This window comes from Mustela erminea, chromosome 11, assembly GCF_009829155.1.
Source record: "Mustela erminea isolate mMusErm1 chromosome 11, mMusErm1.Pri, whole genome shotgun sequence".
Taxonomy (NCBI): domain Eukaryota; kingdom Metazoa; phylum Chordata; class Mammalia; order Carnivora; family Mustelidae; genus Mustela; species Mustela erminea.
Genome location: NC_045624.1, coordinates 18,348,897 through 18,373,094, shown reverse-complemented (window position 1 = coordinate 18,373,094; position 24,198 = coordinate 18,348,897). Strand labels below are relative to the sequence as shown.

At 40.7% G+C, this 24,198-nt stretch overlaps 1 protein-coding gene across 1 annotated transcript in view; it reads right to left on the bottom strand.

The window, feature by feature from the left end:
- Nucleotides 1–24,198, bottom strand: part of SLC35B4 (solute carrier family 35 member B4) — a 38,787-nt gene that overhangs the window by 3,833 nt on the left and 10,756 nt on the right. The window contains exons 3-9 of the mRNA XM_032304626.1: nt 10,973–11,075; nt 9,314–9,363; nt 6,394–6,475; nt 6,116–6,176; nt 4,521–4,630; nt 3,393–3,468; nt 295–370 (exon numbers count right to left, since the gene is read on the bottom strand). Of these exons, the coding sequence (XP_032160517.1) occupies nt 295–370; nt 3,393–3,468; nt 4,521–4,630; nt 6,116–6,176; nt 6,394–6,475; nt 9,314–9,363; nt 10,973–11,075 (558 nt within the window). The remainder of the gene's footprint in view (nt 1–294; nt 371–3,392; nt 3,469–4,520; nt 4,631–6,115; nt 6,177–6,393; nt 6,476–9,313; nt 9,364–10,972; nt 11,076–24,198) is intronic.

Below are 24,198 nucleotides of genomic sequence, written 5' to 3'. Positions count from 1 at the left end.
ACTCCGGCAGAAATCACAGAGCATTCAGTCCTATACTATTGCTTGGTGATCCATTGATTTCTACACCTCCCCCCAGAGCAGTCCCTTTATGGTGCCCAGTGACTTACCGACCTGCTGCAGCGCTAATCTCTGGCCCCCCACGAAAGCACTAACTGGATGGGCAGCTCTGTCTCCGGTAGTACAGAATAGTTCAAGGCAGAGACAGAACTCATGTCATACACCGTTAGAAGAATAAACATTCCTTGGTCAAAAGACCACAGAGCAGACCTCATAGCAGAGGAGCGCAAAGGATACTGAGTGATGACATTCATGAGGAGGTAGAACCACATGATGGGCACTGTCACACCAATGACCGGAACTTGATACAGTTCTGCAAAGATGGAGAGGAGAGACGGTCACATTCCTGACAGCTGAGGGGAGACCGAACGTAACAGAGACAGCAACACTACTTCCCTCGCAAGCAGAACTGGACTGTACGCCACTTTACTTCCCTTGATTCCAGGCTACATCAGTCTCAAGAGTCATTACATCGGTTTCTTAAATTACTTATGGCAACTATAAAATAAACTCTTCACCACCCACCTGGCGAGGACCCCACTTTACAAAGAAACACTGAATGGCACAGAGAAGTTACAGATGACAGGCTCTTACCTGACAATCAACCCAAGAGTGAAGACAACCCACAAATAAATGCCGTTTGGAAATATACACGATCCTACTAGTAATCGAAGAATTCAAAACTAAACAGGGTTCTGCCATTTTAGACTTTATTAAAACAGCAATTAAAAATGTATAAAATCCTGGGCGCCTGGGTGGCTCAGTGGGTTAAGCCGCTGCCTTCAGCTCAGGTCATGATCTCAGGGTCCTGGGATCGAGTCCCACATCAGGCTCTCTGCTTGGCAGGGAGCTTGCTTCCTCCTCTCTCTTTGCCTGCCTCTCTTCCTGCCTCTCTGCCTACTTGTGATCTCTCTCTGTCAAATAAATAAATAAAAAATCTTAAAAAAAAAAAATGTATAAAATCCTAATCTGGAAAGGCAGTAGTGGAATTGGCAGCCACTCATTTGGTAGTAGTATCAACTGGTGTGTGTGTGTGTGTTTTAAATCCATTTCATAATGCTCACATTAAGGGACCACACCAGTATTGACAGTCATTCTTAGGAATTAATCCTTATTAATTCAAAAGAAGAAAAAAGTTCTCCGTTGATGGAGTACTATTTATAATGTGGAAAAAACAAATCAGTCTCAATGGCTATGTAAGCCTTAGAGGAACTTCCACTAAATGAGGCGGGACACATTTGATGAAAAAAGAATCATGAAGATTATATACACTCACACAAAAAAGAAGGCAAGTGAAAAAGCAAGTATGAAATGTATCCACACAAGGATGACGACTATGTAAAAATGTATGTAAGCAGTGTCTGGAAAGAAAATGCTAAAATGAAATTAGCTGACGTCGAAGGCTATAGAACTGTAACTTTTCTTCCTTTAAATGCATTCTTATGTTATGAGGCTTGCATAGTAAGTATTTGGGAAGAAATAAAATATTCAAGATCAAAGAGACTAAGGACATAGTAATTCTCAAACAATCAGTCTTTAAAACTTCCTAAGGTGTTTGGGGGGGTGGAATTATTCTGTGTAACTTAGGAAATTCTAACAGTGACACTGAGATCTCCTTAGTAAAGGAATGTTACTTTTCTTTTGCAAAGCATAAAAATCCATGTGTGTGTGTGTGTGTATGTAATATGTGTAATATAACTGTCTAGACTGGTGGGAAATCCCCATAATGTGGTCTTTGAAACACTGAAAAGACAAGTAACATTATTACTGTTTAATAGCTTCAGAGATCCACTGTATCAATTTGCTATGTAAGAGTCTATCAGTAGGACTCAAAATATTTAGGTGGATATTCAATTCTCATAACAAATTCAAGGATAACAGGTTCATCTGAGATAACCTAAGGCAAGCCAGAGGAGAAAAGAAAACATACTTAACTCAGGGATGATTTTGAAGAAGTTGAAGGCATACTCTAAAATAAAGATTTTACATAAATACCATTCCTGTGACTTTTAGAAGCAGCATTCTAGTAACTAAATCAAAATCAATCCCAAGGAATCTGATAATATTTTTATGTCAATGGTCCATCGCTATGTGGAAACTCTCAAGGGACCTTAAAAATTATTGTGTCAAAAGTGGCTATGTGTCAATTACATCTCCAGAAAAAAAAAAAAGTCAGAAATGATTGAGTAATTCAGAACCTTAAAAACTTTCTGACAGGGGCGCCTGGGTGGCTCAGTGGGTTAAGTCTCTGCCTTCGGCTCAGGTCATGATCCCAGGGTCCTGGGATCGAGCCCCACATCGAGCTCTCTGCTCAGCAGTGAGCCTGCTGCCCCCTCTTTCTCTGCCTGTCTTTCTGCCTACTTGTGATCTCTGTCTGTCAAATAAATACATAAAATCTTTAAAAAAAAAAAAAAACTTTGACACACTACCTTCATTACACACTTTCTGTGGGTGAATGGGACACACAGCACTGCAAACTCCAACAGAAAGCATTCACAACTTCCTAACGCAGGTTCTGAGGGCAAACAAGTTTACGGTGCACATACCGCCACTCCACAAAATACACCTACCATTTTAGATATGAACAAGGAGAAAGCCTTAACTTTACATATGTTTATTTGTTCCTGTGTGTTCCTTTGCCTTTATAAACACTACATCTTTTAGTCAATCACATCAGATAGGTAATTCCCTTCAAGTTAATTGGCAATTTATAGTTAGTTGATTAAACAGTCCCTTTAACAAGTAACAGCTACCTTACCCTGTAGACATCTGAATGAATTTTGCTTATTCCTGCTGCTTTATTTCCTACCCTTTACCCTGGAAAAAAGCCCCTTGTGGTTTGTTTCCCCTCGCTCCAAGGGAGCTATGTGTGTGTGTGTGTATGTGGGTGTATGTGGGTGTATGTGGGTGTGTGTGAGTGGGTCTGACTTTGCCTTTGCCTTTGCAGCAAAGGAAGGGCAGGAGCAGGCAGAGCTGATGGCTGCCTGGTTTCTCACGGTCCCACCTCTGCGGGGTGGTACTGCTATTTTTTGGCATTCTCAAAACATCAAACATTCCACATGCAAACACAAACACACAAATTCCAAAGCAAAACAGAAAATGTGAAGATACTCTATTACATTGTTTGCAAATAACTGAGAAGCATCTGGAAAAGCTTTTGCCACTACAACGGCTGACAAACAGCACAGTATCCCCGGGAGGTGGGGTGGGGATGGCTCCCCATAGGGCGGTGATTTGGATAAGATCGTGAAAAAAGCTGTGGTCAAGTCAATGGCGAAACTGAGAAGTGGCCCCAGAAGCTGCCAGGTGATTCCACCAGCTAACCCCACACTCACCAGACTTATTGAACAGAACTGCATGGTCATAAATGTCGGAAGCCAAGAAAATGAAGCCAGGAAGCGGAAGGGCATGCTGTGGGAAGAAAGAGCTCACGTAAATTTACATACAGACGTATTACAGAATATGCAGGGCAGCTTCTCAATGACTCCCAGTTTTACAAGCTCTCTGACAAGCAGGATCAGGAAAAGCAATTCAGACTTGTTAGGTTAAACGTATCCAGGGCTTCGGACCTCGTGACACTGTCCAGCAGGCTACTGACCCCAAGCCGCAGCTCTGGCCCTTACGGACTGGAGTCAGAGATCATCACACACTGAACAAAATAATGGAGCCAGCATCCTTCCCTCAGCAAAAGGGAAGCTTAAACTCACAGTCATTCAGCCTGTTATGGGGCACCTTTCCTGTGCCAGGTACTGTTCTAAAAAAAAGACGTGAACCTGAGAGCCTGTTCCTTATTTTTTTAATTCCCAGCCACACACTCCAGTCCCAGTTAAATATCTCAGCCTGATTGTCTGCAGCTTCAGTACGAAAGCTGGCAGTGACGAACCTCTGAACCCTGAGGCCGGCGGCATCTCTACCGCCCGGGGCCTTGAGGGGCTGTGCTGTGGATGTTCTCTCCATAGGAGAGAGGCTGGAGGAAGAGTACAGTTAGAGGGGGCGGCTCTGGCTTAGCAGTTTCCAAAAAAGCAGCAGAAGCACAGAGAATTAGCTAACGGAACTCTCCATCGAGTACAGAGCGCTCCCTGGAGGGATGCTGTCCCCCCTCTTCCCTCAAATGCTTGTCCGCCTGCCCACGGCCCCCTCTGCATGGGGTTTTTGGAACTTATTTTGCTGTTCCAAGTTTCCATAGTAGTTTTACTCGATTTCATCTACAGGAACACTGGGGGGGGGGGGGGGGCCGATGAAGGTCCTTATCCGCAGATGTTGTTCCTGGTTACGGGACATGCTAGGCTCCACAGACCGATCACGAGTGGCTCATGCAGAGAACAGTGGCTCAGAATACACACTCGTAGCCTATTAAAAATACTTGGTCCTTCAACTACACCAGAAAAACGCATATTTCGTTTGAAATGACAGAGTACAGCTGAGTACTTTTTAATCTATCTCAGGCTCAAGAAATTGCTTACATTATAAAACAAAGCCTCCTTGGAATGTTTCCCAAATTGTTTATATAAGGTCTCCTGGAAAATACCCATCCGCGCCGACATCAGAAGTGCAAACGTCAGTGCCCCAATCCCTGAAAACACAAAAACCAGGTGATAAGATACTGGATTTGCTCACTTACACATGTTTTCCTAAAGAACACTGACTGTTCTACATTTATTACAAACCAGCTGTAGAACATGTACAAAATTTTTTAAAGAAGTAAAAATAACCACATTATCACTACCCACTCCTTGATAGTTTGCTCTCTCTATATATTTATGTATATATTTTATGCTAACACGGGATTATAATGAATATACAAATGTACACCTTGCTTTCTTCACAATCATTTTTTTGGATTTTTTTTTTTTCCTTCAAGTATGAACCCCCGGCTCCATGACTTTATCATGTGGAGGGACCATAGTAAAGATCTAACAACATGAGAATGATTAGATTATTTCCAATTATTTCACCATTGAAATCAATGTATATCCTTGTACATAAATCTTTAAACGAAATGTTGATGATTTCCTTAGGGTAAACTTCCCTAAACGAAATTACAGTCAGAAGTTGCAGACATTTTTAAAACAGTATATAAATTTTTCCAGAAAGGCCATGTCAATTTCTACCATAAACAGTTTATACGAAAATGGTTGTCTTACTGCACCCCCTACAGCAATGAGGATAATTGTTTACTATCTTGCGATTTTAATAGGCCAAAAATAAAAAGGTACTACACTTTGGTTTCAATTTGCATCTCTCTGATTCTAAGAATACTGAGGCTGAACACACAGTAATCAGATATTAATTTTTCCCCATGAATTGTATGTTTATATCCTCTGGAAATTTTTCTTATTGGATTAAGTGTTTCCCAACAGTTCACAATGATTTTTTTTTTTTTTTTTCCATAAAGAAGAGCGGCCTTAAAGGGATAAATTTTCAAGGCCAAGCAGCAGGGAGATTCTAGTTCTTTTGTTGCTATTTCTCTTCGGCTTACTCTCACTCTGTTACTGCTGTCATGGACTGCACTTGGAAAGAGTTTCACCTCCGTAGCCGACAACACGAGGCCAGAGCTCTATAGGAGTGATCTAATGAGTTCCACAAAGAGACTCATATTTTAAAAAATTCCCTAGGAGACTCTGATGATCAGTCGGGTCTGGGAACACTCATTACGGAAGAGCTAACTTATGAAGAAAATGAATCTAAGATTTAGAAATGAGTCCCTTGGAAATTGACTGCTTCTACTCAGGAGACAGACCAAGAAGAAACAGAGGACACTCTACGCACTCGCTCAGAGAGAGTGACAGGCAAACGGATGCGCGCTTTTCGCTCCATACCACTGGCAGCCACGGAAATCGTGGAACCATGTTGTAGAACCCATTACCCTGAATGAGGATATTTTCTTTTTTCATGTTTTGAACACCGAAGTTCAGAGACAGGTGACCCCAGGTGCCTCTCTCTTCTGTGGCATAATCTGTTTCGCCAAAGCTTCTTGCCAAGAAACCCGTCCCTTGGGAGAAAACTCAGCAAACAGAACTTCAGAGGCAATTAGCTTTATTGTAATCACTGTACTTGCCTAGCAGCCACCTTAAAAATGCCTGGAATCCATCATTCTCACTCGAGCTGGACTGGGAAGTCTAGGAAAGACAGGAAAATACCAGGTAGAGAGACCAGAACTACATGCAAGGTGCCCGGGTACGAAGGAACGATCTGTTGCCCTCTTCCCCCCGCTCTTCTCTCGCAGAGACCCAAATCCTTCCATGGCATAAGCATGTCCATGTACCGCGTCCATAAAACACCCCAGGGCCCCCACGGCAAGCAGGGAAGAGAAATGATCTGTGAAGCGATTCTTACCACCTGCTTTGCTGACATGAAAGTGCAGATAAATATCCCCACAGACACCAGGGCAATGGAGGCATATTTGAAAATGCTGTATCTGCGAAAACGAGAACAAGAACACGTCAGGAGAAGACAAGCACAGATACGACTTGCACGCGATGCTCCCAGTCAGAGGCTGTGTGAGAGGACCCGTTGGCGGAATCCAGAGGATGGGCTCGCGCACACAGAAGTCTGGGCATGAACGAAGCAGGATGCTGACTGGGGACTCAACTCCCTTTCCTCGTGTTGCTTAAAACTGTTTGTTGGTTTGTGGACCGAGAGGTTGTTTCGTCAGAACACAAAAACAAAAAAAGACATGGGCCAGACGTGCTCTGCCATCCTGCTCGGGTCCCAGGGAAAGGCGGACCCATCTGAACTGCCACCTGTGAGGCTTCCGGTCTTCAGGGACCCAAACCCAAGCGTCAGAGACACACCACACAAGAGGAAGAACGGATCATAAAGGACAAGTAGCAGGATTCAGTCAGGGGGGCGGGGGAAAAATCATTCAACTGGCCATTGTCAGGAGAGGACTTTTTTTTAACACCTCTGACTGACCTAAATGTTTTTAAACGTCAGCACAGTTGGATAAAGGAAGAAATATTACACTAATAGGACTACTGGCAGTAAGAACAGTGGCATTTCATATTAACTAAAACAACATCATTAATATCCCTCTTGGGCTCGTACTGATAAAGCGGGAGGACTCAGGCAAGGACAAAAAGGAATTAAATTTACAGGATGAACCAGTCAAGGTTTTCTAGTTAAATACTTTGTACAGTTCTGGTCACATCGCCTCGTAGCACACCAGTAGGCCTGGCTAAGAGCAGATCGGGGGCCAAGAGCAAGCTGCTGGTGGAGAGACGGAGATGAAGGAAGAGGCCCTGAGGAGGCAGATGGAAATGTAAGGGCACTCTGGAGTCTGGAAAGATCAAGACAGGGAGAGGTTTGTAATACAGGCCTAAAAATGAACAAAGGGCAGGATGAGGTAAGTATTAACTTAGTCTTCAAATCCCGGAATGAGGAACACACTGTGAACCTAAGGGGGCTCTACTCAAAATACATAGTAGGAGATAATAACTTAAAAATTCCTGATACTAGATGGTTACCTGAGGGAAATTCCTGCTCTCTGGGTGATACACAGCAAGGAGAGTCAAAAGGGCTTACTTGGACAGATGCAAGAGGACAGACCCAATACAAGTTCTCCAGGGCAACGGAGATGATTAAGAAAGGCCCCTGACAGAGGGACGCCTGGGTGGCTCAGTTGGTTAAGAAAGGCCCCTGACATTTCAGAGCACTCTCAGGAGAACACATTCCTTTTAGAATATGCTTTTTGGGGGGCACCTGGGTGGCTCAGTGGCTTAAAGCCTCTGCCATTGGCTCATGTCATGATCCCAGGGTCCTGGGATCGAGCCCTGCATCGGGCTCTCTACACAGCAGGGGGCCTGCTTCCTCCACTTTCTCTGCCTGCCTCTCTGCCTACTTGTGATTTGTCAAATAAATAAATAAAATCATAAAAAAAAGAATATGTTCTTTTATAGTCCTATTATGAGCAAAATCAACAGTTGGAAGGCCTGCAGGTCTGCGCCAACGTCAAGTCTACACTATCAAGAAGGGTAGTGGTCACTTCAATGTAAGAAACCCATTACATATGAACACTTATGTGGAGACTTGGAAAAGAAGTCAGCTGCAGTCATACTCATCTGGGAACTAAGCCTCCAAAGATAAAGGGTTCATGATAAGGAGCCTAGCAGGACAGGACAACTGTCCTTACCACACAGCTCTTATTACTTAAATACTCTAGGTTGCCAAACTTAACTGGCAGCACTTTCTAAGCTGGTAGAGACTTCTAACCCTGGGGCTAACTACTGAAAACAGAGAAAAGCTGGCCTGAGCTTATACAACTGTGATCTTAACAGTGAGGGTGAACTTCCCCTGAGAAATGTTCCAGACTGAATGCGCTGACTCTCCCCAGTGCCCTTCCTTCTTGGGAGTAAGGGGTAAGGCTCAGAACGAAGGTGAAAAACAAATATTTTGAGAAAGTATCCCAGGTGTTTCTGAGATTTTCTAGTCATATCCCAGAGAGAGGTACTGGTGACAGCCACATAGAATAGTTCTGAAAGTTTCTGTCCCATTTCTTGGCCATTTCAGTCTTTGTTAGGAATTTTTTCTCTAACACGGGTGTTGTTAGTTCATCATGTTGTGCTGATAAACACCTTCTATGAGAGTGCTGCCCAAGAACTTCCACAGGGCTGAAAATGTTCCCTATCTCGGTTCTCCAACATGGTCGCCAGTAACCATGTGTTGCTACTGAGCACTTGAAATGTGAGAAACAAAATATTTAATTTTAAGTAACTGAAATTTATTTTTTAATTTATTTTTTAATTTATTTAACAGACAGAGATCACAAGTAGGCAGAGAGGCAGGCAGAGAGAGAGAGGAGGAAGCAGTCTCCCTGCCGAGCAGAGAGCCTGATACGGGGTTTGATCCCAGCACCCTGGGATCATGACCTGAGCCGAAGGCAGAGGCTTTAACCCACTGAGCCACCCAGGCACCCCACGTAACTGAAATTTAAATGTCAAGAGTCCCATGGAGTTAGTGGAGACCACATGGGACAGTAAAGTTCTAGATCAGCTGGCTTTGGAGGTTATCATGGCACTAAAGATGCAGTGATGACAAGAGCCATTCTTTTCTATACAGAGGAAATGTTCCAAAGCCACAGGTGGGGCCCCTAACCTGGTCCACGGCCTTGGGATGCACAGCCCCGGCAGAGAGAAAACCAAGAAACAAGCCAGGTGATCGAGAGCAAACTTATCAGCACTACGAGAAAGGAATCCAGCCTAGGGATGGGGCTCTGGATATCCTTCCTATACACAAAATATGAAAGTGTATTATTTACCTTTTCTTCAAAATGATAATTCCTAGGATCATGTTGGCAATGAGAGAACCCTATAAAAAGAGAAAACAGTAAGAGGGTTTCAGTGCACCAGGGAAAGAAAGTAACTCGAGATAAGTAAGAACATGGACAAGCAAAAAAAAGCCAGAAAGGAAGTGGTTAGGATGATTAATTAGTAAGGCCCACTTGTTCTTATAATGGCAACAAGTATAAAGCATACAAATTTGTTATGTAAATTAATAACACCTTCTGAAGATAACAATGAGAATAAAATGACCAATTCTCTAAATATTGGTCAGAGCTGAAACTAAGACTACCAGAAATAAATTATATTGTAGACTTAATTTTGTTAAATTTTTCCATCCATTTATGAGAGCTTTTGCTAAGCTTCTCCTCTCCCCCGGTTTTAATTAATGAAAGAAGGCGTGCTGGGATCATTCTCTTCTCTGGTCACTCAATCCGCAAGAGTTTGTTGAAAGTCTATTATGTGCTCCCTACTTTGAAAGTCACTTTTGTAATTATAATTAGCTCTGAAAAGACCCTTTGAGGATAGTATCTTTAATCTTCCAGAAATCTCAGAGGACACAGAAATGTTATAATTCCAATGGTCACCGATTCTGCATTCTTTTGCAATCCTAACTACATTCCCCTTGAAGTCTTTCCTGCTCTTCAGGGAGCACTCCGTTCTTATTTACTTACATACAAACTACATACAGATCTTCCACCAAGAGTGAGAGGAAGAAAAAAACCTCTTCTGCTCTGGGAGAAACCCCATCTTCATCAAGAATTTCCCTTTATTGGGGCGCCTTGGTGGCTCAGTCAGCTAAGTGTCTTACTTCAGCTCAGGTCATGATCTCAGGGTTCTGGGATCGAGCCCCACATTGGGCTCCCTGCTCAGCCCTGCTCAGCGCGGAGTCTGCTTCCCCCTCTGCTTATGGCTGCTCCCTCCCACCCCCATGCTCTGTCTCTCGCTCTCAAATAAATAAATAAAAATCTTTAAGAATTTCCCTTTATTTAGAGCACCTGGATGGCTCAGTCGGTTAAGTATCCCACTTTTGGTTGGGGCCCAGGTGATGATCTCAGGGTCATGAGATCAAGCCCTGTCAGGCTCCACACTCAGCGAGGAGTCTCCCTGAGATTCTCCCCTTCTGCCCCTCACTGAACCCATGCATGCGGGTTCACTCTCTCTAAAGTAAGTAAATACTTTAAAATATAAGAATTTCCCTTTACTTAATGGTCTCAAAAGTCTCTTGCTTTAAAAAAATAAAAAAACCAAAAAGGGGAAGTATCAATTTTATGTACTAGAAGTAAACATAATTTTATGAAAGAAACCAAAAGTGGTGAGAAATAAGTTAAATAACATTCATAGCAAGTCTGAATATAAAATCGATCAGACGAAGGAAATTAAACATGAAATCTGTTATCCAGGGAGATTTTAGCTCCTTTTATTGATCATCCAGAAGACCTCAGAGGGATGAAAGTCAACTGTCCCCTCTCGGCCTTACTGTGCAGATGAAAGCCAGCCTTTGCTCCCGCATCCAGAAGATCTTTCTTAGACGCTGGACTCTACTTGTTGTAAGACCTTTCTACTTCTGTGAAGTGTTCGATCGACCCACATAGGCTTCCCAGAGGCACACACGCCCGTCAGCGGGCAGCACTTACAGATCTAAATATCATATGCAGGGGCATGGCGATGTTGAGATTCAAGGCATAGTTGTTCACCACGCTGACCGTGAAGAACATGGTCACCATCACAGCATAGTACCTGAAGTGCAGAGATCACAGCACATCATACACAATCTACTACTTCAAGAAAATCAAGTATAGAAGGAAATAGTTATGCTTGGTTAGAAAAGTATTTTGTTTTAGTCCCTCTCAATAAAAAGATTATATCGCTATGATAATGTGAAGTCAGTAGTAAGTACATACAAAAATACATCCAAAACCAGACTAACAAGGAAAAAGTCTGAATGATAGGCTGTTTCAAGAAACACTATTTTAATCTTTTGAGTATACTCAAAATATTTTTCAAGCAATTTGAAACTAGGCGTCAAAAAACATTATCTGGGGGGTGAATGGGTGTCTCAGTCAGTTAAGCATCTGCCTTCAGCTCAGGTCACAATCCTGGGATCCAGGTATCGAGCCCAGCATTAGGCTCCCTGCTCAGTGGAAGCCTGCTTCTCCCGTTCCCTCGGCCTCTCCCTCTGCTTGTGTATTTGCACGTGCTCTAATAAATAAATAAGTCTTTTTAAAAAAACAACAAAAAAACAAAAACAAAAAATGTTGTCTGATAGACATCAATAGGTTTTTCAGTGAATGGATAATATTATCATTATCATTTCTTTGTAGGTAATGGTTAATTCTCCCAACCATTTCCTCTATATACTTGTTTCTACTGTTAATTTTCACAATTCCTTTCTAAAGAAAAGATGTGCTAAATTAAGGGTGACTTTCAATCTAGCAACTGCTGAAATTACCTCACATTCCGAACTGGTGGCCTCCAAATTAATGAGGATATTATCTGACTGTACAGAGTTGTATTTAAAATCAGGGCCCCTGTTTTTGACAGTTTATAGGTCCTTAATAATAAAAGCAAAATCCAAAAGCCAAAATTCAGTAATCCTAATAACTTAAGGGAAGGGATAAATATAAATGAACAATTATGAATAAATAATTAAATAAAATTTGGATTTGTATGCCCCATTTTTATCTAGAAGATATTAAAATGCCATTCGTGTATATCAGATTAAACCCTATAAAACTGCTACTTTTTTGGAGGTTGAAAAGCAGCAATTTCCTATGATTCAATCGAATACATTCAAAAAAAGAAAAAATATCTGAAATAAATGGCTAGAGAATGCGGGGCAAAGGAAAATAAGTAGTTCCGTATCCTTCAGGAAATGGTGAAGGTCTTTGAGCACAGATCACCCCCACCTTTTTCATCTTGGCACATCAGAAGAATGAAAGCATTGAGAGTCCAGTCATCTTCCTTGACAAGAACCGACCTGATGTTGCTGGTAGATATGGACCTACAAGCCCTAAACATCAACCATGCTGGGGTGAAATTAACAGTCTATCAAGTTTCAGAAGCTTCACAATGAACGCAGGACAGAGTATTAGACACACACAAAATTACTGCTGTTCCGAAGAAAACCACAAGTCCAAAATGGTGCCACTTAGGTTACAGACCCAAGTCAGCAAACCAAGACTTAATTCCTAACTCAACTGCAGTTACAACCAATACCCCCCTCCTCCTGCCACCCCAGGAATGCAACCTTTTACCAGTCAACAAAGAATTTCCTGGTCAGTACTAGGCAATTTACTGATAGAGTGGGATATTTGTTTTAAATGGCAAGCAGAAGCCTCCAAAAGGTTCAAAATTCCAAAACAGTCTCACTAAAAGACTCACTGTAAAGAGCTAATGAAAATGAGCAAGGGTACCTAAAACAAGACTGTAGAACTGACATAATGCATAATGGCTACTATTCCCCTCTGTCCTTTGAGTATTCACCCTAGTCAGCCTCCAAAGAGACCAGCACACAGTTACTTGTAGAAGAAGAACAGTTGAGGCAACAGCCAATACTCTTCACTCCTTGGCTCAAGGCCAAACTAAAGTCTGTAGGTGAATAATTTCCTAAACCTAGGGAGAATTCTCAAGAGTCTGTAACTACATTACTTCCTGAGCCCAGCTGAGCAAGGAAAATAAAAATTCACATTGTCCCCTCCTTTACAAATAAAGACAAGGCCCACCCCTCACCCCCACCCTTGCCCTATGAGGAAACTGCCTTCGAAAGGATTATATGCTACCCCTTCCCATGTGAACTACCAGATAGGTAGAGGAGCGTATGGACAAAAACGTGATTGGGTGACAGGCGCATGCATGGAAGGTTAATCAGATTAACCCTAAACAATCCCCTAATTTCCCCTATCTCAAAATTGTAAGTGTAAAAATTCTGACTTTAAGGGAACAAGAGTCCTTCTAGGAGAAGCTTGCATTCTTTCCCTGTGTCTTTAAGATGTAAATGTTCAAGATTCTACTGGTCTGCTCTAGGAAATCCTTTCCAGTCCCTCTCCTTAAAATACAAATTTTAGAGTGGTCATTCTTATCAAGAAAAACACAAGGGGGAGGTCATTTGGAACTTGATTTGCCAGGAGAAATTCAAATCTTAAGTGTCTTCACAAATACTAAAAGAACTTTGACCATCTAGATTGATAACCTTATTCCATATCTACCAGAAAAACAACTGAGATCTAACTTTTACAACTAGCAAATTCTGTATGTACTTCATGGCAGCAATTTAAAATAGCCATAGGGGCTCTCTGTATGTTCACGTGTGTCAATATTTATGTGTTGTCGCTCTGTGGTATTTTCTACTTGTGGGTGGTATTGCTACAATTAATTTGTACAAGAGCTCTATTTAGCTGGTTTTAAGGCAACCACCTATAAGGACTGGGCATTCTAAAACTCTCTGAAAAAAAACTAACCCAAATATTTTTCAAGGTCACATGGTTTGGAAAAAATATTTGATATTTTAAGGCTGATGGCTTAATTATAAAGACAGGTCTCTGGGGCTATCAACACTAAATATAAAACTTTTATTCTACTTCAGTTTAATAGCCCCCAAATAAGTTTGTGTTGTCCATTACAAGATCTGTCAACAAAAATTAATAGCTTAGGATAATGGCTGACTTTGTCTAATGTTTAATACTGTTTTTATATGTCACCTAAACATAGTTATTAAGGACAAGTAAATTAGATATAAACAAGATAAAAGTTTATAAATGAACTTTTCAACAATATTACATCTAAACAGATTTCCCAACTTTTTTATAACCTAAAAACCTTAAAGTTTTGCTGAATTAGGTTAAATGATGAATCAATTTAAATTCATTAAATATCTAAATCATTTCTAGAAGTAGGAGGACCCTAGGTTCACCTCATACTAGATAACTATCAAATCATCCTAAATACCCCAGATATTGATCTGAAGACTAGCAGAACAAACTCCATAACTAAAGGCAGAGAAGGGCCACATGGAAGAAGGTAGTAAGTGTAAATATGGTTTGGGAGAGAAAGGACTCCCGGAGCTGCTGTTGCAGAGAAGGACAAGAGACAGACTAACACACCTGAGAGCCACGAAGAAAACAAATGCCCATAGCAACTGGCTTGGAAAGTGAGAGGGGCTAAATTTTGTGAGTTCTTGTGAGGCTTAAAGCCTGGGTTCTGAAGGTCAGGGGGTTTGGTTCAGATAAAGCCCCAAGGCACTGGGGCTGCTCTTGGAGAAAAGGGAAGGCAGACAGTCCGGGACACAGAACATGGAAACAGGGCTTGGGAGAGGGCTTGGGGCACACCGTGAAGAGGTTAGTTGCTCCTCACTGACCTGTTCCAGAGAGGCAGCTCACAGAGAGACCCCTCTGGGAACAACAAAGGAACCGGCAGAGCCATTTCCCTCCCCTACTCCTTAGATAAACACATAACCACCTCCAGGAACTAGCCCAGCACTGACACTTTCAATCTAAACTGCTTACACTGCTGGAACTACCCTCCCAGTAATGCTTGCCTCAGACCCAACAAGACAGGCCCCCTCCCCCAGAAGACCAGCTCAAACCCCTGCCCACAGCACATCTCCTGACAGGGGGTTTGCAGGGCCTCGGCCCCAGCAACAGTAGTGAAAGGTCTCATTTCATAAACAGACCAGAGCACAACTTATTAGAATGCACCACATTCAGTCCAGACACCAAACACTGCCCATACAAGGCAAAGAAAAGCCTCTATGACTGGCCTGAAGGATTAAGTGGCCAGGACACAATAACAGACCACATGCTGCACACATCAGAGATACTCCCTGAAGTGGCAGGGCCTGGGTAACAGGGGACACTACACTGCAGGGTACTACTGGACCTCTTCTTCATAAGGCCATTACCCCCAAGAACAGGAAATGTAGCTGATTCTCCTAATACACAGAAACACAGAAGGTGCCTGGGTGGCTCAGTGGGTTAAGCCTTTGCCTTCGGCTCGGGACATGATCTCAGGGTCCTGGGATCGAGCCCTGCATCAGGCTCTCTGCTCAGCAGGGAGCATGCTTTCACCTCTCTCTCTCTGCCTGCCTCTCTGCCTACTTGCGATCTCTCTGTCCCTCTGTCAAATAAATAAATAAAATCTTAAAAAAAAAAAAAAGAAAAAGAAAAGAAACAGGCATAGAGACTTAGACAAAATGAGAAGACAGAGGACTCTGTCCAAATGACAGGATAGGAAGAGGCCACGGACAGAGACCTAAGTGAAACAGATAAAAGTAACAAGTCTGATAGAGAATTTAAAGTAATGATCACAAAGATACTCACTGGACTTGAGAAAAAAGTGGAAGACACGAGTGAACCCTTAACAAAGAGATAACAAATAACATAGCAGAGATAAAGGGCTCAATAAATGAAAAGAGAAATATGCTTGATGCAATGAATGCAGGCTGAAAGAAGCAGAGGAATGAATTAATGACCCAGAGGATAGAGTAATGGAAAGTAATCAAGCTAAACAAAAGAGAAAAAAGAATCATGCAAAATGACAACAGACTTAGGGAACTCAGTGATTCCATCGAAAGTACTACTGTTTGCATTATAGGAGTTCCACATGGAGAAAGAAAAGAGGGCAGAAAATTTAGTTACAGAAATAATAACTGAAAAGTTCCCTAATCTGAAGAAGTTAACAGATATCCAGATACAGGAGGCACAGAAAATCCCCAACAACATCAACAAAAGGAGATCCACACCAACACATATAATAATTAAAATGGCAAAACATATAGTTATAAAGAAAAAAATTTTAAAGCGGCAAGACAAGAGAGGACAGTTACATAAAAGGGAAACCCCAAAAAGTTATCAGGGGATTTTTCAGGAGAAACATTATGAGCCAGAAAGAAGTGAATAATATATTCAAAGTGCTGAATGGGATAAATCTGCAGTCAAGAATACTCTATCCAGCAAGGCTATCACTCAGAATAGAAAAGGAGATAGAGTTTCTCAGATGAACAAAAACTAAAGGAGTTTGTGACCACTCAACCAGCCCTGGAAGAAATATTAATGGGGACTATGAGTGGAAAGGAAAAACCAAAAGTAACAATATGAAGGTAGATAACACAAAAACAGAAAAAACTAATATTTTTGTAAAATAGCAGTCAAGGAACTCACAGAATAAAAGGATATAAATATATGACACCCTATACCTAAAATGTGGGGCGGAGAGGACTAAAGAGTAAGTTCAAATTTAAACAACCATCCACTTAATATAGACTATTATATGCAAAAAATGTTTTATATATATAAACTTAATGGTAACCACAAATCAAAATCCACTAATACACAAAGAAAAAAGAGAAAAAAAATTCACATGATCACTAAAGAAAACCAGCAAACCATGAAAGAAAGACAAAGGATCAGAGAAAATCTTCAGAAACAACCAGAAAACAAGTTATAAAATGGCAATAAATACATATCAATAATTACTTTGAATTTAAATGGCCTAAACACTCAAAAGATATAGGGTGATAAAATGGGTTAAAAAAAAATAGACTCATCTACATGTTGCCTACAAGAGACTCACTTTAGACCTAAAGACATCCACAGATTGAAGTGAATGGATGGAGAAACATTTATGCAAATGGATATTGAAAGTACTTAATATCGGACAAACTAGACTTTAAAACAAAGACTGTAAAAAAAAAAAAATAGAACAAAGTCTGTAATAAGAGACAAAAACACAAAATAATAATAATATTAGAGCCAATCCAACAAGACATAAAAACTGTAAATATTTATGCACCCAACATGGGAGCACCCAAATACATAAAACAGTTGATAGCAAATATAAAGGAATTAATTGATAATAATACAGTAAGAGTAGGGGACTTTAACACCCCACTTACATCAATAGATCATCTAAACAGAAAATCAATAAGGAAACAATGGCTTTCAATGACATACTGGAACACATGGATTTAACATATGTATCCAGAACATTCCAACCTAAAACAGCAGAATACATATTCTTTTCAAGTGCACATGGAGCATTCTCCAGAACAGATCACATATTAGGCCAAAAAACAAGCCTAAACAAATTTAAAAAGACTGAAGTCATATCATGCATCTTTTCTGACCACAGTGCTATGATATTGGAAGTCAACTATGAGAAAAAAATAAAATCCGTACAGATCATAAATACATGGGGGTTAAAATACCATGCTACTAAACAATGAATGAGTCAGTCAGGAAATAAGAGAAGAAATTAAAAGGTGCCTAGGTGGCTCAGTTGGTAAGTGTCTGTCTTCAGCTCAAGTCATGATCTCAGAGTCCTGGGATCGAGTCCCTTCTCAAGCACCCTGCTCAGCTGGGAGTCTGCTTCTCCCTCTCTCCCTGCTCATGCTCTCTCTCTCTTGCACTGTCTTTCTCTCTCAAATAAATAAAACCTTTTTAAAAAAAGATTAGAAATTAAAAAGTACACAAAAACAAATGAAAGTGAAAACAATGGTTTAAAACCTTCAGTACGTAACAAAAGTTCTAAGAGGGAAGTTTATAGCAATACAAGCCTACCTCAAGAAGCAAGAAAAATCTCAAATAAACAACCTTACTTTACACCTAAAGAAGCTGGAAAAGGAACACATGAAGCCTAAAGCCAGCAGGAGGAGGTAAATAATAAGGATTAGAGCAGAAATACATGATACAGAATCTAAAAAGGCAACAGTCTTTTTGGAGTTCAATTGATGAAACCAGGAGGTAGTTCTTTGAAACAATGAAATGATAAATCTCTAGTCAGACTTACCAAAAAGAGAAAGGAACCAAATACATAAAATCACAAATAAGAGAGAAAAAACAACCACCAACACCACAGAAATACAATATAAGAGAATATTATGAAAAACTACACACCAACAAACTGGGCAATCTAGAAGAAATGGATAAATTCCTAGAAACCTATAAATTACAAAAACTGAAACAGGAAGAAACAGAAAAACTTGAACAGACCAGTACCAGCAAAGAAGTTGAATCAGTAATTAAAAAAACTCCCAACAAACAAAAGTCCAGAACCAGATGGCTTCACAGGAGAATTCTGCTAAACATCTGAAGAAGAGTTAATACCTATTTTTCTCAAACTATTCCAAAAAACAAAAAAGGAAGGAAAAGTTCCAAATGCATTCTATGAGGCCAGCATTACCCTGATACCAAAACCAGGTAAAGATTCCACAAAAAACAAACTACAGGCCAGTATCTCTAATGAACACAGATGCAAAAATCCTCAACAAACTATTAGCAGACCGAATGCAACAATAAATTAAAAATGTCATTTACTAGGATTAAGTACGATTTATTCATGGGTTGCAAGGGTAATTCAGTATTTGCAAATGAATCAATGTGATACATCACGTCAATAAGAGAAAGGATGAGAACCATATGATCATTTCAATGGATGCAGAAAAAGCATTTGACAAAGTACAGCATCCATTCATGACAAAAAAACCTTCAACAAAGTTTAGAGGTAACATAGCTCAACATAATAAAGATCATATGTGAAAAACCCACAACTAACATGATCCTTAATTGAGAAAATCAGAGCTTTTCCCGTAAGATCAGGAACAAGACAAGAATGTCTACTCTCAACACTTTTAGTCAACATAGTATTAGAAGTCCTAGCCATAGGAATCAGACAAGAAAAGGAAATAAAGGCATCCTAACTGGTAAGGAAGAAGTAAAACTCTCATTATTTGCAGATTACATGATACTACGTATAGAAAACCCTAAAGACCACCACACCTTAAAGACTACGCATAAAGACCACCCACAAAAACTACTCTAAAGTCTACCAAAAATTGCTAGAACACATGAATTCAGTAAAGTTGCAGGATACAAAATCAGTCTACAGAAATCTGCTGCATTTCTACATACCAATAATGAAGCAGCAACAGAAAGAGAAATTCAGAAAACAATTATATTTACAAATGTAATAAAAGCAGTAAGACACCTAGGAAAAAACCTAAACGAATAGGTGAAAGACCTGTACTCTGAAAACTAGAAAACACTGATGAAAGAAACTTGAAGACAACACAAAGAAATAGAAAGACATTCCATGCTCGTGGATTTGGAAAAACAATATAAATATTGTTAAAACATCTATACCACCCAAAGTAACATATACATTCAATGCAATCCCTATCAAAATACCATGAACATTTTTCACAAAGCTAGAACAATCCTGAAATTTTTATGGAAACTCAGAAGACCCCAAATAGCCAAGACAATCCTGGGGAGGGAAAAAAAAAAAAAAAGCTGGAGGCCTCACAATTCCAGACTTTAAGTTTTATTACAAAGCTGTAGTAATCAAAACAGTATGGTAGTGGCACAAAAAGAGACACACAGATCAATGGGACAGAATAGAAAACCCAGAAATAAACCCACAATAATATGATCAATTAATCTTTGACAAAGGAAGAAAGACACCCAATGGGAAAAAGACAGTGTCTTCAACAAATAGTGTTGGGAAAACTGGACAGCAACATGCGAAAGAATCAAACTGACTTTTTTCTTTTAAGATTTTATTTATTTATTTGACAGAAAGAGACCTAGCGAGAGAGGGAACACAAGCGGGGGAGTGGAAGGGGAGAAGCAGGTTTCCCGACAAGCAGGGAGCCCGATGCGGGGCTTGATCCCAGGACCCTGAGATCATAACCTGAGCCAAAGGCAAACGCTTAAAGACTTGAGCCACTCAGGTGCCTCGATCACGTTCTTAAACCATGCACAAAAATTCAAAATGGATTAAGTACCTAATGTGACATATGAAACCATAAAAATCCTAAAAGAGCACAGACAATAACTTCTTTGACACTGGCTACAGCAACTTTTTTTTAGACAGGTTCCCTGAGATAAGGGAAACAAAAGCAAAAATAAACTATGGGAACAATATAAAAATAAAAAGCTTCTGCACACAGAAGCAAACAATCAACAAAACTAAAAGGCAGCCTATAGAATGAGAAAAGATATCAGTAAACGACATACCTGATGAAGGGTTAGTCCGCCAATGCATAAAGAACTTAAAAAACTCAACACCCAAAAAACAAATAATTCAATTCAAAAATGGGCAGGACATGAACATTTTTCCAAGGAAGACATACAAACGGCCAAGAGACAAGGAAAACATGCTCAACATCACTGATCATAGGGAAATGTGAATCAAAACTACATGAGACACCACCTCACACGTCAGGACGGCTAAAACCAACAACACAAGAAACAACAGGTGTTGGCGAGGATGCAGGGAAAAAGGAACCCTCTGGCACTGCTGGGGAACGCAAACTGGTGCAGCCACTGTGAAAAATAGTCTGGAGTGCCTCAAAAAGTTAAAAATAGAATTACCCAATGATCCAGTAAGCACATTACTGGGGATTTACCCAAAGAATACACAAAAACTAGATCAAAGAAACAGATGCACGCCGGATGATTAAAGCAGCATTATTTGCAACAGCCGAGATATGGAAGCAGCCCAGGTGCCCACCGACTGAGGAACGGATGAAGAAGCTGTGATGTGTGTATAGATACAGATCAGATACTAGGACATTATTCAGCCATAAAAATGAATGACATCCTGCCGTTTGCAAGGACATGGATGGAGCTAGAGAGCGTCATGCTAAGTGAAGTGAGTCAGAGAAAGAAATACCATATGATTTCACTCGTGTGCGGAACTTAAGAAACAAAATAAATGAGCCAAGGAAAAAAGAGAGAAAGAGACAAACCAAGAAACTGACTCTTCACTATAGAGAACACACTGATGGTTACCAGAGGGGAGGTGGGTGGGAGATGGGGTAGGTGACAGGGATTAAGTAAGTGCCCTTGTCACGATGAGCACAGGACATGTCCAAGTGCTGAATCACTATATTGTACAAGTAAAACTAGTATAACGCTTTATTTAACTAATTGGAAGTAAAATAAAAACTTGAAAAAAAAAAATCTAGATCAGGGCGCCTGAGTGGCTCAGTCGTTAAGCTTCTGCCTTCAGTTCTGGTCATGATCTCAGGGTCCTGGGATTGAAACCCCGCATAGCATCTGGTTCCTTTACTCAGTAAGGAGTCTGCCTCTCCCCCTCCCTCTGCCTCTCCCTGCTGCTTCCCCTGCTTGTGCACTTGCTCTCAAATAAATAAAATCTTTAAAAATCTTTAAATAAGCCCTTAATAAAAAAATAATAAAATCTTTAAATAAAATCTTTTAAAAAAATAAAATAAAAATAAAATCTAGATCATTTCCCAAAAAGACAAAATACTAAAACATTAATTACTAAAACTAAGTTGATCAACTTTTGGCTTATTATAGAGCAACTAAAAGATATTTGGATATGTTAATATTCACTGGCAAATTTAAAAAGGCATATGCTTTTAAAATTTTGAAATGTATTCATAAAATTCAAATTCAAAAAATTGCTGGTAAAACCCACGGCTCATAATTGCTTACTTCTTCGTTTTCACTGGAAATTAAGGTTTCTTAGGGTTAAGAACTCTGATACATGTAATTAAAACTACTAAAAATAATGACAACATCTATGTATGGCAGGAAAGTAGGATGTGTTTTCAGGAGAAAAAGGTGTGAGAAATGGAAATAATATAGCCGGGGTCCGGGGGCTCACGGACACCTGGCTCCGGGGTTCCCAAACAGACCAGGTTTGGCTACTGGCCACTCACAAAATTCAAAGGCAGAGATGGAGTGGTGGTGAAACAAGGAATTTGGGGCACCTGGGTGGCTCAGTGGGTTAAGCCTCTGCCTTCAGCTCAGGTCATGATCTCAGGGTCCTGGGATCGAGCCCCAAATCGGGCTCTCTGCTCGGTGGAGAGCCTGCTTCCCCCTCTCTCTGCCTGCCTCTCTGCCTACTTGGAATCTCTCTCCTCTGTCAAATAAATAAATAAAATCTTTAAAAAAAAAAAGGAAGAAAGAAACAGGAATTTATTTCACGGAGGCCAACACCGGAAGACAGGGGCCTAGCACCTGAGAGACTGTCTCCAAGGCACCGAAAATACTTCCAGGATAACATGTAAGAAATGCGGAGCAAAGGTGGGTGGATATGCACAGGTGAGCAGTGAAAGTCAAATTAACCACTGTCTTGAAGTGAATCATGGGAGGGAGGAGCTCGCTGGCTCAGGGCCGACCCTACTGCTTGAGGGGTTAGTGTCAGTTCCCCTCCTGGGATGCTTTATCCACAGGGTCTTCAATCTGAGCCAAGAGACAAGCTGGAAAGAAGCCAACTAGAAAGTCTGAGGTCAAAATAGAGGCAGCCAAAATCCTCTTTCGATACATTTTTTGTGAAGGGGAGAAAAAGTAATTTTATCCTAAAATGAGGCTGGTTGTTTAAAGGGAAGAAACAAAGGACAAAATTGGAATATAGGGGGACAAGTTGGAGGAGGTTTGTGGAAAAAAATCTTCTCAAACAGGAACTTTCATGTGCGGGCAACCTAAATTAAACAAATTTTAAAAAACAAATTTGTTTTTAAAAAAGGGTTTTTTGTACGCCTGGGTGGCTCAGTCGGTTAAGCCACTGTCTTCAGCTCAGGTCATGATCCCAGGGTCCTGGGATAGAGTCCCCCCCTGGGCTCCTTGCTCAGCAGGGAGCCTGCTTCTCTCTCTGCCTCTGCCTGCCAATGCAGGCGTGTGCACACTCTCTCGCGGACAAATAAATAAATAAAATCTATAAAAAAGGGTTTTAAAACCAAAGGCAAACTGGTGCAAATTAGATTTTGGTTTTTCTCTCTGTTAAAAGGACAAAGTTTTCTTGGGCTTTTGGTCATTTGGGTAAGACTAAAAACCTCTTCACCTTTTAAGTATTAGATTTTGTAGTCATCTGTGATCCTATTTAAAGTAGGCAAGGGCTTTAAAATCTTTTTTTTTAAATATTTTTGACTGGGCCATCTGGGTGGCTCGGTAGGTTACATGGCTGCCTTAGGCTTAGGCCCTGCTCCGCGGGAGCCTGCTTCTCCCTCTCCCGCCGCCCTTCCCTCTGCTCACGCTCGCTCTCGTGCACGCTCTCTCTAAAATAAATACACAAAATCTTTAAAAAATATATATGTTTGACTAACTTCCTAAAACCAAATTCTAAGTGAAGCCTTTTTTTTCCCCCTAAGTCTTTTTGACCTAAAATATTCCAAAGGACTTGGAAAATGAATCAGGCTTATTTGATATGTAAATTACATGGGAAGCACTGTCAAAAAAAAGTAACACTAAGCCTTTATCCTGTATTTGTAAGACTGTGGCTCATGTGGATAAAGTCCACTCTACTTCTGCAAAAATAGTCCCTCCCTGCCAGACTTGTGTCATCCTAATGTCCTTGTAACACGGCAACCTCTGAAATGTAGACAACGTTTTATTTCAGGACAGAAAAAAAAAATCTAACTGTGCCCCCAACTTTTCACAGACAAAATAAGACATCTCATTAGTTGAGTCCCCTACATTTACATTGTTGAGTTGGAAAGGGCCTAACAGGGGCATTTGGGTGGCTCAGCCATTGAGTCAAGTTGAACTCTTGATTTGGGCTCAGGTTATGATCTCAGGATCTGAGATCGATGAGTCCCACATGAGCTCCATACTCAGTGGGGAATCTGCTTGAGATTCTATCCCTCTTCCTCTGCCCACTACCCTAAAATAAATAAATAGATAGATAGATAGATAAATAAATACATAATTTTTTAAGGGCCCACTGGAAAACATTCATGATTCTGAATTCACTCCTTTTCACATGTTCCTATTTCCCTGATTAGAGATAAATGTAAATGAGGCTAGGATCAAGAACTGTTTCTTGAGGCGCCTGGGTGGCTCAGCTGGTTGGGCGGCTGCCTTCAGCTCAGGTCATGATCCCAGGGTCCTGGGATGGA